Consider the following 19,201-nt stretch of genomic DNA (forward strand, 5'->3'; position numbering starts at 1 on the left):
GTATAATATCGTAGCACAAACGGTTCGATTGTATCTAATCTTTGCACATAATACCTATACAATTTACAATAAATAATTTATAGTCATAGGTAGTTCAGAAGCGAGCCTTTATTTTGATTTCGCGTGTGCGATGTTATTATTGATAGTGGTAATAACACAACAATATTATCATTGCATCGTGATTCACCGTTATAATTATTATATTCGTGTACGTTGTATGATCTCGTTTATCTGCTCCACTGTCTGTTCACGCACGCAGTACGCACGGGAACGAGTCGTCCCCGCTGTTAAAAATGGTAAATCAAATACAGTTGATGTTGTGTCGGCGCAGTAATACAACAACCGCCGTCCGGTCCGGTGCATCGAATTTTGTTCGTATTTCCGATTCCGTTGCGGACCGCGGTTGTGATCGGTTATAGCGTTATAGGTATATCACTGCACTATTACATTACATTATAGTTAGTCATAATAGTTAGGTGTTGGCAGGTATAATATTATACTCGTATTGTATTCTCTGCGTTAACTGTAAACGGCGGCCGCCACATGGCTGTTGGTCGTTTCCGGTTTTCGTGTCCGGTAGCAGCCGTGGTCGTTTTGCTACTGCTGCAAGTACTGCTCATCCCGGGGCCGACGGAAGCGTCTCCAGATCGGTGCCGGCTGGTCCGTTCTCTCCGCGACGAGATCGCCGGCTATCGTCCAGTTGTCGAACGCGTACTCTCATACGTCCAGGACCAGAAAGGCTACAAGGGCAAGACATGGACCACCCTGTCCGAGTTCACAGATACGTTCGGCTCCCGGTTGGCCGGCACTCAAAACCTCGAGAATTCTATCGACTTTATGCTGAACAGACTTAGGGCTTGGGGCCTAGACAACGTACACGCCGAACGCGTCATATTCACAGGATGGCAAAGGTATACACTACATACTCATAATGTCGTTTACCGTCATTTATAGCGGATCTGACGGATTTAATCTGATAATTATATACTAGTGCAGTAGGTAGATAATATAATATTTATAATATATAATAATAACAATAATTACTTATATTGGGGATACTGGATAATGATATCAGCTGGAATGATAAAAATTTTGATGGTCAAAGGAATTTAAAAATTTTTTTTTAGAGGAAATTATGATAATATCATCGTAGTTAGGTACCTATAACGTAAATATAGATAATTATACTTAAATGTATTAACATATTGGTTGTTAGAAAATTGAAAATGTAAGTATATTAAATATTAATCGCATACCTATAATAATTACGATTAATAAATCAGTTAAGTAATATTTAACTATTTATATATACATATTATTATTATTATTATTATTATTATTATAAGAGTAGGTGATTTAAATGTCGGTACCTAATCGATATCATAGCTGTAAAATGTGTTGTATTGCTACATACATAATACATAATAACAAAAAATTAATAATTATTATAAAAAATAATTTAGCAAATATTAATAAAATTGTAACAAGCATTGTATTTGTATATTTTAATATATATATTCCATCGTTATTTTAGACGCAAGGAATTCGCTACGTTGGTGAGTCCGAGGGTCAAGAACCTAGCAATGTTGGGACTAGGTGGTAGTGTCAGCACGGCTCCGGAAGGGATCAGGGCTGAAGTGGTGGTGGTCACCTCATTCGAAGACCTCATCAATAAATCTTCACAGGTATTGTATTATATTATAATACCTAAGTACTAGTTATGACGGAATGCTTTTTCTATGTGGAAGTGTTTATTCGTTCCATCTGTATAGAATAACTTTAATAAATATTTACTCATTTCAATAATACATTTTCCAGGTCAGCGGTAAAATCGTCGTGTACAATCAACCGTACGTGTCGTACGGGGAAACTGTGCTGTACAGATCGATGGGAGCGAGTGCGGCGTCCAAGTACGGTGCCGTGGCCACGTTGATCCGATCAATCACTCCGTTCTCGTTGAACTCACCGCACGCCGGCCAACAGAGTTACAGCGATGGCGTGAAAAAGATACCGACTGCCTGCATTACGGTCGAGGACGCCGAACTCTTGAACAGAATGTACAACCGAGGTCAGGACGCATCATATTATTATAAATGGGTTGCATTTGATAGGAAACATTTTTTTATAGGGGGGAAAGTTAGTTGATTTAAGAGCGAAAAATATATTTTCATAGGATTTAAAAAAAAGTTTTGCTTGAAAGCTTAAAGTTAGTTCAGAATCTTTTAGGTGAGTTTCACTTCAGCTTTTGTTTCGCCATACAATTCTAATGGGTAATAATTTACAAAGTATTATTATTATCATGTAAATGTACAACATAAATATAATTATATGTCATGGTTATCATATCCTTTTTTATGTATATCGTATAGGCTCCAAATTGGAGATTTTTTTGAAAATGGACTCAAAGTTCTTTGCCAACGCGACATCTAGAAACACTGTTGCCGAAATCAAAGGCACGACAGATCCCGATAAAATTGTATTGGTATCGGGACACCTGGATAGTTGGGACGTCGGGCAAGGTGCGATGGACGATGGTGGCGGCGCGTTTATAAGTTGGAACAGTCTCGTCGTACTGAAAAATCTTGGGCTTCGACCCAAAAGAACGATAAGGTAATAATACATTACAAGTATAATTAAAATAAATAATCCTAATAATACATAGTACAAACTCGCGTTGAATTTAATAATAATTATATTTTATGCTTCATTTCGTATGCACAATACTCATTACACGGTTTAATGCTATAAAAAGAAACTGAAATTAAAAAAAAACTTTATTAAATGCATAAATTCAAAGTTTAAGATTGAATCATTTTAACGTGATAATATTGATAATTTATGTAATTGAAATTTGCAATAATAACTGGGCATATTTATTTTACGTTTTTATTGACTTAAAAATTAAAATATTAATGAAAAACCAAATGAATCATACATAATATATGTGATACTCATAAGTCATAATACTACTTGATTAAATTATTGCGATAACGATATTACACGTTATTGACATTATACAAATTAAAAGTAATTTATTGCAACCCAACTTTTTACTGATTTATAAATTAAACGTGTTTAATTAAGTTGGATTTTAATTAGTTGATGTAAGGTTTGTTGATATATGATTGAAGCAATAAAATGGTTTACAGATTATTATTACTCAGATCAATCAATTTATAGATTAAATAATTCACAAAATTAGATACTTAATATTATGTAAATATTATGTGATTTTTATATTATTAAAGTGTTTTTTATATGTCTAAAAATAATTATGTATCTAATGGATTGAATTCGTGACGGACAGTTGAAATCATTAATTAAGGCTACATCTAAATAGGTTCTCACACTTATAAATATTTACATCCTAATTGGTTTTTAGATGCACACAGGATATTTTAAATACTCGTAAATTGTAAATTCAAACAATTTTGAATAAGTTTTTTGTAAAAAGAAAAAGGTGAAAATGCAAGTTTGAAATACAGTTATAATTCAAGATACATTTGCTTATGATTCAAGTTATGTAATAATATTTAGGATAATTTATTGGCCTATGAATATATTAATAGTACAAATTATAATGAAAATGTTTTAAACATTTCCACGAGTACTAAGTATGGATAGTAATTATAGGTAGTTTTTGGTTTGTATAAAATTGGAAAGATAATTGAAATAGAATTTAGGGACCAATAAATTTGGAATTTATAGGAATCAAATCGGACGTCAAGAGCACCAATTACAATATTTAATAAATAAATTTTATTAAAAAGGATGTTTAAGGTTCCAAAATTAAATAATTTTATATGAAATACATTTATTATAAATTAGGACTTATTCTCATCATTAAAAATTATTAAGTACAGCGATATATAAGTACATTTAAAATTAATATTCTTAATTAAGATATAAACCATTATTTGGACAATTTTTATATTATATTATTTTTTTTTTTAATCTATTACTTACAGCTGATATTGTACTAATAAATGTATAAAATCGATACTAGTTCCTATGTTTGAATAATAAAAAATAATGCATTATTAATATTTTAATTACTATTTAATTACGAAATTTTTACTCATAAATCGATGGTACTATTATAGTCTTACATATGTGTACCTATAACTATACATGTCACTGTATCGAGTATTTAATAATTTTATATGTCAATGTATTATTTATATTGTATCGGACACTGATTTGTATCTCTTTGCATACAGATGTTTATTGTGGACAGCTGAAGAAGAAGGATACATAGGGGCATATGCGTACTTAAAAGGACATAAATCAGAACTAGAAAAATTTAATCTGGTCATTGAATCGGACGAAGGGACGTTTCAACCGTACGGAATTCAGTTTCATGGTTCTGAAACATCCGCGTGCATTATGGCCGAAGTGGCAAAGTAATATTAAAGATGTTTATTATTATTTCTTGTAAATACAATGTAATGCCATTAAAATAAAATTATATTTATTTAATGATTTCAGATTATTTGACTCCATCAATGCAACTACCATGCAATCCAGTAAAGATAACGTTGGTTCGGACATCGAGGTGTTTGAAAATTTGAATATACCCGGTTTGAGTTTGTTGAATAGAAACGAAAAATATTTTTGGTATCACCATACAGAAGCAGATACGATGGCCGTCGAGGATCCAGATTCGTTAGATTTAAACACTGCAATGTTTGCAGTTATATCGTATATCATTGCTGATTTATCTGTAGAATTGCCAAAATCATAAACATTATAAAATATTTATATTACTTATGACTGACGTGTGTAAAATCAAAACTATTTTCCACGAATAGGATAAAAGTTAGGTTATTAAATCATATAAGCCATTAAGCTTGTATGAAAATATATGTTGGACTAAAATTATTACTTTTAAAAAATAATCGTTTGTCATTGCACTTAATAAATGCATTTTCAAATTTATATTGTTTTCTATTATTTAAGTTAGTTTAAATTTAATCAATATAATATGTTTATGTATCCAAGAGAATTTTCTAATTTAGACTTCAGTTATATGCAAATATTGAATATTATAATGATTAAAATAAATAATGCTACACGAATTTAAAGCCATTAAGAATATCACAATACTATTGTAAGAAATTAATTTTATACATTCCAAATAGTTTAAAAAAATTAACAAAATAGGTTCGATTGCACTGTATTATAATACTATTTAAAACGATGTGTATGGTTTCCGAGGGCTATGCCACATAGAAATTTCAATAGCCCCTCAAATGGAATTATATCCGAGAACCATGTAAATAGAATTGTGGTTCGGGTTGTTGTACTTTGGAATATGTTAGCCCCCCTCTCTTCTTCTGAAATAATGAACCAATCAAAATGTATTTTTATAAATATAAATGAATAAAATACAAAAATTATTTCAATTGATTTATGGATTTTAAATTTTAAACTATTTGTGATTTAATTTATGTTATGAATAAAGTAGATAGGCAATTTTCAATATTTTCTAAAACTTCTCTTAGTCTCAATGGTTTCATCTATTTTTTTATTTTTTTTGTGCAATGATAATTGTTTTTACATTATTATGGAAATATTAAAAAGAAGCCTTCATTTAGATTTCCTTTGGAGCATTTCAAATTTCCAAATATAAAATAACATTAGGTATAATTTTTTCTAGCGTCCGTTTGATAGTAAATAAAACACGCGTGGTCATAGCATGGTAGCCGAAATCATTATAAATTCAATTTGTGTTACAGCATAATGAGTCGCCAATTAAAATACATAATATGCGAACGATGATTATTTGTATTTTCCTTCGGAGATAGCTGTTATGAAATATTATCTTCGCGCTCATACATCAGACCGTGTTCAATTATATAACAATAATAATATATCGTCGTGAAAACACGACCATGACATTTTGGCATTCGAAAGACATGCAACGTATTGAAAACAATTAGGACAAAACCCAAGTTCCGAGGGAACAATGCCAAGTATGTCATTTCTTTTGTGTAAATTATTTTATGTTGAATCGAATGAATAATTAATTTGAACGTAAAATAATTTAATATCTGTCACTGTCATTCAATAATTATTACCTACTACGGGAAAACGTCGACGTCAATTTAGCCAAGCCGGTGGCAGCGGGGATACTCGAGGTAATATACATACCGGCATGGTCGTTTTTTAAATGTTTTTTTTTTTTTTTAATTAATTACTATACGTACATTTTTTATTATTAGATATTATTACCTTCTAGTAATGACATTTATGCATTTATTCAGTTTTCATCATCAAACGTCAACAATATTTCTGTACAAGATATTATTCAGTAGTATTCGTACATGATAATTACCTATTTTGAAATTTTAATTTAAAAAATAGAATAAAATACAAATGATTGAATTTAATTATGAATCTATGACATAGTAAATATTTTTAACAACATTACTCGATATATATTATCGATACGAAATCGTTATATTCTATTAAAACCTTATTTTTAAACCTTTTGGCTTAAAGAAAAATAAATAATGGATGTTTATTCAATGATATTATACACGCTTTCACAATTATTATTTCCTATCAATAACGCTCTATATAAATCAAAAAATTGTTAATTTGTTATTTAAAATATATTTTTTAGTCGGTAGTTGTACAGAATAACATTGATTTAAAACAAACAGGAAGAGCTTTTAAAATGGTCATTGTTTAAAGTTTTTACCTGAGAGTCATTATATATTTTATGAATAATGTATACCTACAAACTGCTTTGACAAAAAAAAAATAGATGATAAAAGATTTTGTATAACAATGTTCATTCTAATAAACAATACCCACGATAAAGTGTTTGTTTTACGGGTGTGTTCCAAATGAATTAACAAAAGTAAATACTGTAAGTTAAATATATGTAATAAAAAATTATAATGAACTTGGTTATGAATGAAGAAAAAAAGATTATGTATAAATTATGTATTATAAACCATTACATATTTTAATCTGTTTTTTTTTTATTACGAATACATTTTTTACAAACCGAATTCAATGATTTGGTGATGTATAGTATATATATATATGTATCCTAATACACCATGGATGTGTTTAGTATATTTTTGTTATTTAACAAATATAAATACGTGGGTAGTTAACTAATAACGTATTATATGTATATTAATTATGTATTATATGATATTATTTTATGTTTTCTAAAAGATAAATAATCATTAAATTAATTTTAAACGATTTTAATCGCCAATCAGACTATTAGTAATTAGTTGATCATTATTTAGATGTATGATTTGAATAAGATTTAAAAACATTTTTATACATTAATTTCACTGCAGGTAGGTACTATTAGTTTTTGAACGACACAGTTGTCATTTTATTGACAGTCAATTGTAATACTTTAATAAGATCTCATACAATATTTATTCTAAAAATTTTAGATTAAAGAACTGAGGTTAAAACTATCGTAAGTGTTTGTTGAAATATAATACATTAGTTGCAAAACCGTAAACTGTAAACTGTAACTGTTGGTGATTTTAAATTGCTTATCTTGATCTATTTAATGTTCAACTTAAATATTACGTTTTTATCAATTACATTTTTCAAAAATTCACCTTATATTTTGATGTATAGTTTTTCTTGGACTATATAAGTCGTTGATTAATTGTAATCATTTGTACAATATTTATTTTTATTTAATTATATTGCGCACTTTATTAGTATGCATACAATATATTGTAAATAAACTATTGTGTGTCTTTGGACAATTTATTAGGAAAAAAATACTATCATAATTTTACTTCACAGGGTATTGGTTGGTTATTGAATACTGCGAAAATATTATCAATAGCCAGCTGTGATTTTTCCATATCAGCTTCAATAGTGTTTCTTCCAGCAATATGAGGTAGGAGAACTAAAAAATTTGAAAATACATATCAAAAATATAATTATTTTATGTATATGTTATATGTATATGATATTTGTATATAAGTTAAAATTGTGTAACTATTCCCTAACGTTGTTATGTAATACATTTTAAATTATAAGTTATATTTACTTAAAGGTTATAACTCATAACCTTTAAGTAACACTAAAAATGCATTACATAAATTAATTTAAAAAAGAATCTTAGGTTTAAAGAAAATATACCCATATAAGTATTATTTTAAATATTAATCATAATTATTATACATACTTAATTTCAAGTAAATATTAGTGGGTATGGTTAGAGCGTAATTATATGAACAGTACATGGATGTACGTAAGAGATTATACGTATCAGTTCAATCACTCGTAATTTTTGTTTCTTGGATTAACCAAAATGTCAAATATTTAACTTTATAGACCCAATAAAATGTAGTTTAAAAAGATAATAAGTTATAAAAATGTTGTTTATTTGTAGAAATTATTTAGTTGATTTGTTTTATACAGAATGTTATAAAATATCTAGCCAAATTAATTTAAATCTTACAAATAAATTAAAAGTTTAATATGGCAATATCTTAATTTTTGCTAAAAGATTTTTTTTATATTTCTACTGTATTCTTCTGATAACAATTTTCTAACATATCTTTTTTTACATTTAAAAAAGGTTTTTTTTTTATAAAATATCGATAAAATATGTCTAAAAGCTTAAAATATACAAAACAATTCCTAACCAAATGTATTAGTTATATTCAAAAATGCACAGTGTTTAAGGCGTTTCTTTTGTTACACAATAGTGCAACATACATTATAGTCAGCCAGAAATGATATTAGGCAAATACATACAAATAAAAAAAAATTGTTCAATTTTGTTTGTAAAAATATAATAGATTTGTAGGCTTGTAGCGGTTGACTAGAAAGCGTATTTAGAATAACTGTTTGGTAAAATCAATGTTTCGTGTGATTAAATGATCAATATTTTAAACTGTAATTATTATTTTGTTTATATAACTCGTTGGTGAGAGGGGGACGTAGCTACGATCAGTTACGAAATGGTTTATGGGGCTGACGGTTAGAACACTATTTTTTTTCGTTGTGTTTCCAAGGGTCTTCAAAGGATTTGCGTGAACTAAGAATTAAACAATTATTTAACACATCTAAAAATCATTGCAACGAAATTCTTACCAACGTTTTCCATTGTTAACAAAGGATGGTCCAGTGGAAGAGGTTCTGGGGTCATTACATCTAATCCTGCTCCACGAATACGTTTGGCCCGTAAAGCATCGACCAAATCATCTTGGTTAATTAATTCTATAAAAAAAATGTGTATTAATATAACAGTGATAGTATCTACATTTCTTTTATCTTTGATTTTAATATTCTATAATAAGTAGCTGAACATTATTACAAAATATAAATTCGCATTCGAATATTGAACATATATTTTTAATTTTATTTAATTCATTGCAGATACTTTTAATTTCATTACACCTGTCCTATATTATACATAATCATTTTGGATTACATTAAACCCAGATATTCGTATAAAAAATAAACCAAATAGTAAATATAAGTATATATATATATATATATATAATAGTATATAATACCTCTAGAACAGTGGTCGTCAACCTTTTTAGACTGCCGGGCCACATTCACGAATTAAAAAGTTCGCGGGCTAGACAAAAAAAACAAATTTTATATTCTTAAATTATTTACAATGAAAAAAAAATATTGTCTAAAACTTTAAATAAGAAATTTAAAAAAAAAATTCGTCGTTCTAAAATTTAAAGCGGGTTGCCGACCACTGATCTACAACAATCTAGATACAGGAATTTGGGCACTAATCCTAGTTTTAAAAAAAAATATAAATTTGTCCACAACTAAATATCTTTTTTTTTAAATAACCCTAACTAACTATAAGTAACCAAAGTCGAAAAATTGTTCTATGTAAAATTTAAATATAATAAAAAACAAAGTTTATTATGTCACAAACTCACAACTAATATAAAATATATCTACGAAAAATGAGTAATGACACGACCCTTTATTTCAATCATTGAAATTTAAATTAAAGTTATATGAAAATGATATTTTAACATATCAGATTGAAGTCGAGTTCACGTTTCAAACTTCAGTTTTGTTATTTTTTATCAGAGAAGTAGCTAGCATATACATCATTCAAAATTCAAATAGAATTAGAGTTATTTCTGAGTTTTTATACATAATTAATATAGTTATAATGATAATATTTTTTTTCCTATTTCGTAATAATGTTATGTTACTGATTTACTTATTTTTGTAAATATATACACTCACTGCCACGACCCACATTAATTATCACAGCGTTAGGCTTCATGAGTGCCAGTCGATCCTTATTTATGATATACATGGTTTCGGGCACCAAAACTGCAGCCAAAATAATGTAATCGCTGCGTCCAACTAAATCGTCGGTCGACACCAATTGTCCTCCGAGACATTCCACTAATGGCACAACAAAAAAAAAATCATATCATTCAAACCGAACTGTATTTTAAAATAGAAATCGTTTCGTCCACAGTCTTACTCTCGGGCTTTGGTTTACGACTTGTGTACAGTAGTCCATTCAATTTGAACCCGCTCAGCATTTTTGCCACCGCAATGCCAATGTTTCCGCAGCCAATTATGCCGACCACGGAATTAGTCAGGCCCATACCAGGCAATCTTGGAAGTTTACCTCTAAAACCGTATAAATACGTACCAGTCGTATCATTGTTATTAATATATTGTTATTTATACATCGCGTTAATATTCTTATCTAATATAATTTAAATAAAGTCAATCAAATTGTATTTTTTGTTTGTACTATATTAATTACCATTTTGGTATTAATATTAATATTTTGGTTGTATCATTGAGGGGAATAAATAATTAACTATTTTCTTCTTAATAATATAAACTGTAGTATTAACTATTTATTAGTTAAAAAATTAAAAAGAAAACTTTTTTTTTCAACAAAAAGTTTTTTTAAAACAAAAAATATTAAATTAATTTTATTATTTTCGTTGTAATAGTTTAAATTATATTAACTAATTAAAACTATACTGCTGATGTTTAAAACTTACGATTTCATCTGTTGGCTTGCATTGAGAAAATTTCTTGCTGAAGCAATTAACAGACCAACTGTGAGTTCTGCGACTCTATCTGTAGTAGCGTGTGTAGAATTGCATAATACAATCCCTCGTTTCTTCAGAGCATTCGTGTCAATGGACTCATAACCCATAGATGTTGTACTGATAACTCTAAGACTAGGACCTACAAATTACATTAGATTTGATATATTTTTCTTGGACAAAATGTAAATTTATTTTATATCTACAAAGGTAGACCCTCAATCCTAGATGGTCCCTCGACCCTTAGGAAAAAGAACAATAAACGGTTAATATGATAAAATAGAACCAATAAAAAACAAATCGAAAAATTTCATTTAAGATAAGACCTCGCTTTTTAACGTATAATTTTAACATATATTATATCATTAAATTAAAATTAAAACAATTTTCAAATTATTGCTAATAAGATGAGAAAACTGAAATATAGTTCCATATTATAGAAAGGTTAAATACTTTAAATTAATATTAATTACAACTATAAGTCTATAACAAATTATAAATTATAAAAATAAAAGGATACAAATATAATTCACATATATATTTATTTTCCATTATTAATTATTCATATTAAATGTATCTGTAGATTAAAAAAAAAATAATAATAACAATACAGAATATATAAAGATATGTGATAAACGGGGAATAAAAACATAAATTTGAGTTACACGAATAAGAAGCAACTCATTACAGTTAGTAGTAACACAAATTTAATACAATTTTAGATTTTGAGAGGAATGATGAATGTAATATTATATTAATTACTGTGTTTTTGACAAAAAATAATTCAATATTATCGTATTACTTATAGTCTATAACCTATAAGTTATAGAAAACTATTACTCATTAGTTATTACAATTATATTGTAAAACAGAATATCCTTATAAATATATTATAGACTTACAGAGATTTATAGTTTCCATTCAGAATCGTATACAATTATTTATCATTGAATTCAATTTTAACGCACTCATTTCAGTGACCTACTCAATGAATTTTTACAATCGACACCTGCTAGGTATACAGCAGAGTGAGTTTTTTATTTTGTAAAATAACTAAATATTATTAATTTAAACTAAGATATTGAACATAAGTATATATTAGTTTTATGATAATTTAGAATACATACAAAATATTATAATATATAGGTGTTATTAATTTTATTTTTTTTAAATACACTGATTTGCACTTTCAGAAAAATAACTTTTTACAATACAACATAAAAAATAGTTAATTTACCTGCTGCTTCGATCACTTGTTCATCTATAGTTGTGTTAGTGCCGGAAAAAAGCAATCCAAATTTCCCAAAAATGTTATCTAACAGATCTTGTTTAGTGATTTCGATCATAGGTTTGTTGATTATTTGCACGTCAAACCTATTGAGTTAAATAGTAAATACTACATTAAATTACAATTTACATATTGTGTAATTAAATAAACAAGTATGTAAACATGATTTAAATTGATTTAAATTAAATAATATATACGTTACATTTTCATCAATTGCCCAATGATTGCTTGTTGAAAATTATTATGCGATATTAAAATCTTTGGTTTAGACATATTATTTGTGTTTGAAAACCTATAAAATCCACATTTATTAATACAGCTAATATCTTTAATTTTGATTTTAACGTTGTTATTAGATTACACATTTACATACAAAATAATAAAAATAAAGTAGTAGTTACTAGTTACTGACAGTAAATTATGTACACATTCATTATTAAATATGAATAGAAAGCAATTAAATTGTTAAAATTATTTACCGCTTCATAGTGTTATCTTTTTTTATTATATATTTTTTTTTACTATACTAATTATGCATGTCAAGTACTCGAGTGCATACTTATGATAGTACGAGTATATCATTAATTATTAAAACAAATTGTCATAGTACAGAATGTATACATTTACAATCACAATAAAACAATTAAATAGTTTTAACTATTGAATCAAAGTGTATATTATTGAAAATAATCTTATCTATATAAATTATTTAAATTTTGGTCATGCAGTGTATTTTTATCTAATAAGTTACAGTATACTATAGATTATAGGTATAGTTAGATACAAAGAGCATAAGTTTTAATTTATTAATTTAAGGTTAGAGTATTCAATACAAAAATATCATAATAAGGTACCTAGTTGATTTAACATGTATGTGTATAGTATATTATTGTATAATATTGCATAATTGTATATCAATTACCGGGTATCTAGTTATTATAAATTATTATAGTCATTAACATGTTATTTTATTCATATTCGTATTAATGTAATAAATTATTGATATTGAGTAAAAATCGTGAATGGAAAATGTGTTACCTTATCTACCTGGGCTAATTTTGTGTTGGGACACGATAAAAATGTCTATAGATGATTCATTTTATTGAAAAAAAATATTATTCCTTTTGCATTGTGAATTTTAATTAGCATAATAAAATTTATAGAACACTAGTCTTATCAGATTTTTTCATTTAGTATATACTCGTATAATATACGTTTTTAATAATATTGAAAAAAAAAGCGATTCAATAATCAATGTTATTTTTTTTTGATTTTGTTTAATTGATATAATTAAAAAATGATTAACTATGACGACTTAAATTTTTACTAAATATTTTTAAAATCTTAAAAATACAAATTTGCAACTTTTTATTAACATTTCAAGTTCAAATCTTTACACACCGTTCGATAAAATATATCTATTTTAATTATTTTTTTGTAGTTCACAAAATATAATTCTTAGTGATAACTTGAAGATTATTATTACTATGCATATTATTATTTACAATACAAATGTGCCATGAAATTTTCAAAAGCATAAATAATTTTAAGTTATTCGTATTTTGGATCTATAATAAATTTACATTGTTCTATGGTAGTCTAGAACTCAAGTATAATTGACCAATAAGTTGATATGTAAATGTAGTATAATGTTAATATTAAAATTATAAATATAATATAATATGTGGTTTGTTTATAGCAATAATTAGTTCAACCTATCATTGTATCATTAATAGTAAAATAAATTACTAATACTATTAATGTTATAAATATATAGTAAAATAACTTACAGAATGCCTTTGCTCAGAACCATTTTTCGTTGCATTCAATGATTATTATTATTGAATTTATATTTTACAAATCTAGATGAATTGCAAAAAACGATTTTTTTTTTTTTTTTATTGGTTTTATAAATAATAAATAAATGGTCTTAAGTATTAATTTGTATTAAAGTACTAATTATACAATTTATAATCTTTTAAGAATTAAATAAAATAATTTATATTTAATTTATTTTATTTTACCATTAAACAATTCAATTAATTTAACTATCGATATTGTTTTATTTTAAACTAGTTTTATTAATTCAAAAACGATGAGTATAATGGTAAGTATTACATTGCTGCCTGGCGTTAACTTAATGAATCAGAAAATGCATAAATTTAACTTTTGAAAATAAACAAATAGCGGAAAACGAGAATATTTACACTAAACCAATTTTTAACAAAACCAACTTAATATTTTTGATGTTATTCGAAAATGAAAAACCACAGACTTGATATCGATACAATTTTTTATAAATCTTAGCTATTTTGTGTTATTATACATTTGAAACGTTTGAGCTTAGTATCATTACTATCGGAATCAATATCTATATTATTAAATTTTACAATATTATTTTGTTGTACAATGAGTAATGACGTGGATTACGACTAATAATAATATTGTTACACTCGCATTATTCACAGTCTGGCCGTCCGGCTTATTGTTTCGAGAGGTACCTAGGTCCTAGGATCGTGGTTTTACATTATTATTACTACGATTATTATTATTATTGCGTTGTGTTTATAAAACGTACAGTTCCACGGCGCAACACATCATACAGTTGAAGTGTCGTTGGTCATTAATTTCAGCTCGTCACGGTTCGTTCGGCGGTCATCCGTCATTACGTTTCTATTCCCCAACACGATGGAATGATCACTAAGCGTGAAATATTTCACAACTTCAAAGTACTCGAAATTAATATTAATACATATATATTTATATTTGTGTGTGTATGTTGTATATCGTGCGACGCGTTGTGCGGTCGTCTCCGACCGTGTCTATTGTCGTTTATATCTGCTGAGCTACTGGACAAGGAAACCGCGTTTGACAGCAGTTGCGCACAAGAATTTTGGTCGATTTTTTTTCACACTCAATTATTACTACGTGTAATATGTCTATCTACTATTCAATATTTCAATTTACGAAATGAATTAGTATACTACTTTTAATAATCATAATACACTCCTGCTGCCAATACGTTTGTTTTTGTATGCGTTTAGTATACTTAGTGCATACCGTATGGATGATGATTGTGGTGACGCTCCTTTTAGTATAAAACAGTATTACGATATGAACTGACATATTTTCTGAAAGTCACGTTTTTAGTAATAATGTTAACGAAATAAATAAAAAAAAAAAAAACAGTAGATATTGAGAGTTGAGACAACCTTAATTTAAGCAATTTAATATTACATTTTTAATTCCAAATTTAGTACAATGATAAACCACATGATAAATTGCTGTTCTCCTATCGATTGACGCGTGTATGTTTATATTTGCATAATTAATTAAATTTTCTTCAACACATTACTGAAAATTTTGGTCGGATATCTCGATTTTTACGTTTTCCCCATTAAACCTGCAGCTTTTGTGTGTAGAAACAAGAGAGGAAGTGTATACCTGTCACTGTTCCAGATAAAGACTTAAAAACTATATTCATATCGTTGAAGTGGTATGGTATTTCCAATCACACCTTATATAGTGGAAAATCTTCGTATACCTACCATAAAACGAAATAAAATAATAATATTATGCATTTACCTAATTCGTGAGATCCAGAAGGGGGCGGCGTGTATAACTATATATATTATTACAAGAGTCAAGGAATACGACGACCAAATCTCATCCCTCCGACCAGTGCAGTGTAATATGGTAGACAAACATAAAAACATAACACGAAAACGTGGCGAGGGACGTTTTTTTTTTTGCGACTTGGGGTGTGGAGTTATTATCGAGAGGTATTAGGCGCCGACACGATTTATACAAATAATAACTGAATATTATATTATATTATTATGACGGTCGTCGAACGGGAGCAGCAGCAGCAGCAGCTACTGTTGCGCGGCCGTCGCGCTGTAAAAGGCGGGCGACGGTCTCGAGCGCGCGCACATACACACACACACACACACACACACACAATATTATTATACACACGAGCCTCGTGTAATAGTGTCGGAGCGGTGTCAGTGGCGGCGGAGTGGAAGTGATGGCGGCGGTGGCGGAGTGCTTTTGATGCTGTCAAGCCAGTTGGCAGATGCTGAAAAGAAGGTTTGACAGGTGATTTATCATAATGTTTTGAAGTCAGCGTGACGTGGCCCCGGGGCTCTCTGTACTCATTTGTCACTGTCGCCACCGCCGCCACTACAGTATGTGCCGCCGCCGCCACTACTACTACAACGCGACTACGACTACGACTACGACGACGACTACTATTACTACTACACTACTACTACTACTACTACTACTACTACCACTACTACTACTACTACTACCACCACTATTACTACTATACACTTCCATTACACTACTACCACATAGCACTGTCCGTGACGACTATGAGCAGTGTGTGTGTGTGTGTGTGTTGAGTGGTGCGGAGAGAGGGCCCCCCAAACACAAGACCGACGGACGGACGCGCGCGCCGTTGCGTACGAGAGCGGCTCGTTAACTCATTTTTAATGACATGTCAGACAGGTTGTTTTTATAACCGGACCGCCTCGGAGAGACGGCGGCGGCGGCGGCGGTTGCGTACATAATACGCGTTCGAGTCTGTGCACGCGCGCGTGCGCGTGTGTTGTGTATGTGTGTGCGTTTGTGTGCAGCAGCTACGTCTTCACACTTTTTCTTTTCCTCTACGGTATACACACACACACACACACACACATATCTATATACAAATAGACGAGTGTGTATTTATTACGCGTATTATATGGGACTCGCGTCTCACATATTATTATCGTTGTGAATTTGTTTTTTTCCCCGCGATTTTATCTTATCGATAGTATAATAATATACACACACACACACATACGATATACTCGGTATATGGTAATATGTCATCGACGACACCCGATATCGCGTACCGTGTTGTTGCGGAACTGTAGGTATATTTCAATTATAAAAGTGTTCGTTGGAGTGATTTGGATTTTGTTAAAAACGGTAATCGCACGAAAAATTACGAATTTTTATTGACTTTTTTATAATACGAGAAAATCGTTTCCATAATAATCATGAATGAGATTTTTTATGCCAATAATAACGATTGATATCGCACATTATAAGTACGTCAATAATAAATTAATAAGTTATCGTGTAAAAACGATTCTTGAAAAAAAAATGCGGTTACCCCTTTAAAATAAAATTTTCTATATTCATACAAGAAGATACATAAATAAGTTTATTGGGTATACTATAATATTTTATTATTTTATTTATTTATTATTTGTTTTATATTTATATGTCCAATAACTACGCTAAGTACACGTGGACTAACTATCTCAAGAGTTAGGTATAATGAAAAACTTAATACATTTTTAAGAGTTTAGTATACTAAATTATATTGTATACAATATCATAAGAATTAAAATAAATAACAATCATAATTTATTGTAAGGTTGTTGATTCAATTATGAAATATTTGTATTTGGATGAGCATTTGAGTTCTTATCAAATGTTGTAAATATAGATTATTTTGGCATGTTTACATCATAACATAATTCAACACATAAAACACTATGTACATTCATTGATAACAACCTGACAAGAGTTTTCACTTCAAAGTTCAAGGTTTTATTAATTATTCTTGTTTATTAAATTTATCAATCGTCAGTTTTTATTTTAAGACTTACTTTTCTAGATAAACAAATGTATAGTCAAAAAGCATTCAACTGTACTATAGGTACCGCACAACCTACTGACTAATAAATTAAGTAATTTAGTATAGGTATTTATATATATTTTAGGTACTATATTACTATAATATCATGTATATATGTTCAGTACTAAACTCATAAATGATTTTAACGAATCATTTTACTAAACACGATATAGATCATGTATGATAAAACCATTAAATTATAATTGGTCAACAATTCAACATAAATAAAGTCTATTGGTGAATATGTAAAATATAGTATACAGTATTTAAATCATGATTATTTTAACATCTATCATATTTTATGTTTTAAAAACAGAAAAGTATCTTTATCCTAAGATAATGGTTTAATCCCGATGAATGATGTATACGTATTAACTGTTAGAATAAGTGTACAAGTAATAAAACTGAGCATTGAAAAACTAAAAGATGGTGTTCTTGATGTCAGATAATGAAAGAAGTTTTTTAAAACACTTAAAAACTTCAATAAATCATCGTTATAAAATAAAAATTACTATTTATTGCTTACATTGTTATTAAAGAATGGAAACCACGAAGTAGGGATTAAAATGTCGGATGGTATCATAGTCCAAACAATTATTTATGTTGTATTTATGAAATATTCCAATACATAATATTATAGTAGGCACGCTACATTAAACACCAAAAGCACATTTACTAAGTAGTCAGACATATATTTTAGACTCACATAAAAAAACTATTTAACATTAATAGCCCACTTTTATCTATTCAAAAATAAAATAAATAACACCTAAAATTTAAAATATAATTTTAGATGATTTTTTGTTGAAAACAGAATTTTGCTTTCTAATATACAAATTAGGAAGTTAATAGAGCAAGAGATTATGTTTTTTTTTATAAAATACGTAGCGTTAAGTTTTAATAAAAATGTATAATTATTAATAATACAACACCACAAACACTTAAGTTAGGTTAATATAAAAAATAATTAATTTGCTTAAAATGAAAAGAAATAAACTGATGAATACATATAAAATAATTTTAAATAAATGAGAATAATTATATAAGGTTTAATAATGCGTAACTGATACTTTGTATTGAACTAATGAAGAATAACGTTAGGTGTTAAAGTGTTTCCAACATTTTGCGAACAGACACATATTATAAATATTG

The 19,201-nt window shown here is 28.2% G+C and overlaps 2 protein-coding genes across 11 annotated transcripts; one reads left to right on the forward strand and one right to left on the reverse strand.

The window, feature by feature from the left end:
* Positions 1 to 278: 278 nt before the first annotated feature.
* Positions 279 to 4,938, forward strand: LOC132928319 (carboxypeptidase Q-like). 2 transcript variants are annotated; one of them, XM_060992913.1, is made up of 7 exons: positions 279 to 427; positions 487 to 911; positions 1,535 to 1,685; positions 1,819 to 2,068; positions 2,370 to 2,610; positions 4,221 to 4,403; positions 4,489 to 4,938. In XM_060992913.1, exons 2-7 carry the CDS (start codon positions 544 to 546, stop codon positions 4,742 to 4,744), a joined length of 1,449 nt encoding a protein of 482 aa, XP_060848896.1. In that variant the 5' UTR covers positions 279 to 427; positions 487 to 543; the 3' UTR covers positions 4,745 to 4,938. The 2 variants fall into 2 exon arrangements, with proteins under 2 accessions (XP_060848896.1, XP_060848888.1); XM_060992905.1 differs by having other exon boundaries at positions 299 to 911.
* Positions 4,939 to 7,671: 2,733 nt separating this feature from the next.
* Positions 7,672 to 16,609, reverse strand: LOC132928332 (glyoxylate reductase/hydroxypyruvate reductase-like). 9 transcript variants are annotated; one of them, XM_060992970.1, is made up of 9 exons: positions 16,330 to 16,608; positions 14,930 to 15,073; positions 12,554 to 12,643; positions 12,301 to 12,437; positions 11,016 to 11,205; positions 10,478 to 10,629; positions 10,231 to 10,395; positions 9,097 to 9,222; positions 8,848 to 9,040 (listed from the first exon to the last, which is right to left on the reverse strand). In XM_060992970.1, the coding sequence occupies exons 2-9, from the start codon at positions 14,950 to 14,952 to the stop codon at positions 8,892 to 8,894; spliced, it is 1,032 nt and encodes a 343-aa protein (XP_060848953.1). In that variant the 5' UTR covers positions 14,953 to 15,073; positions 16,330 to 16,608; the 3' UTR covers positions 8,848 to 8,891. The 9 variants fall into 9 exon arrangements, with proteins under 9 accessions (XP_060848917.1, XP_060848953.1, XP_060848944.1 ...); XM_060992961.1 differs by lacking the exon at positions 16,330 to 16,608 and adding an exon at positions 15,937 to 16,065; XM_060992951.1 differs by lacking the exon at positions 16,330 to 16,608 and adding an exon at positions 15,937 to 16,040 and having other exon boundaries at positions 14,930 to 15,482.
* Between the last annotated feature and the right edge of the window lie 2,592 nt (positions 16,610 to 19,201).

This window comes from Rhopalosiphum padi, chromosome 1, assembly GCF_020882245.1.
Source record: "Rhopalosiphum padi isolate XX-2018 chromosome 1, ASM2088224v1, whole genome shotgun sequence".
NCBI lineage: Eukaryota > Metazoa > Arthropoda > Insecta > Hemiptera > Aphididae > Rhopalosiphum > Rhopalosiphum padi.

Excerpts from the sequence above, each read along its gene's own strand:
- LOC132928332 (XM_060992926.1), bottom strand. The coding sequence starts at position 16,067 with ATGTTTTTATGTTTGTCTACCATATTACACTGCACTGGTCGGAGGGAT. Across the intron at positions 12,644-15,936 it reads TTCTGGATCTCACGAATTAG|GTTTTCAAACACAAATAATA; the intron begins GTAAATGCATAA and ends TGGATTTTATAG. Across the intron at positions 12,438-12,553 it reads ATTGGGCAATTGATGAAAAT|GTTTGACGTGCAAATAATCA; the intron begins GTAACGTATATA and ends TTAACTCAATAG.
- LOC132928319 (XM_060992913.1), top strand. The coding sequence starts at position 544 with ATGGCTGTTGGTCGTTTCCGGTTTTCGTGTCCGGTAGCAGCCGTGGTC. Across the intron at positions 912-1,534 it reads ATATTCACAGGATGGCAAAG|ACGCAAGGAATTCGCTACGT; the intron begins GTATACACTACA and ends TCGTTATTTTAG. Across the intron at positions 2,069-2,369 it reads GAACAGAATGTACAACCGAG|GCTCCAAATTGGAGATTTTT; the intron begins GTCAGGACGCAT and ends TATATCGTATAG.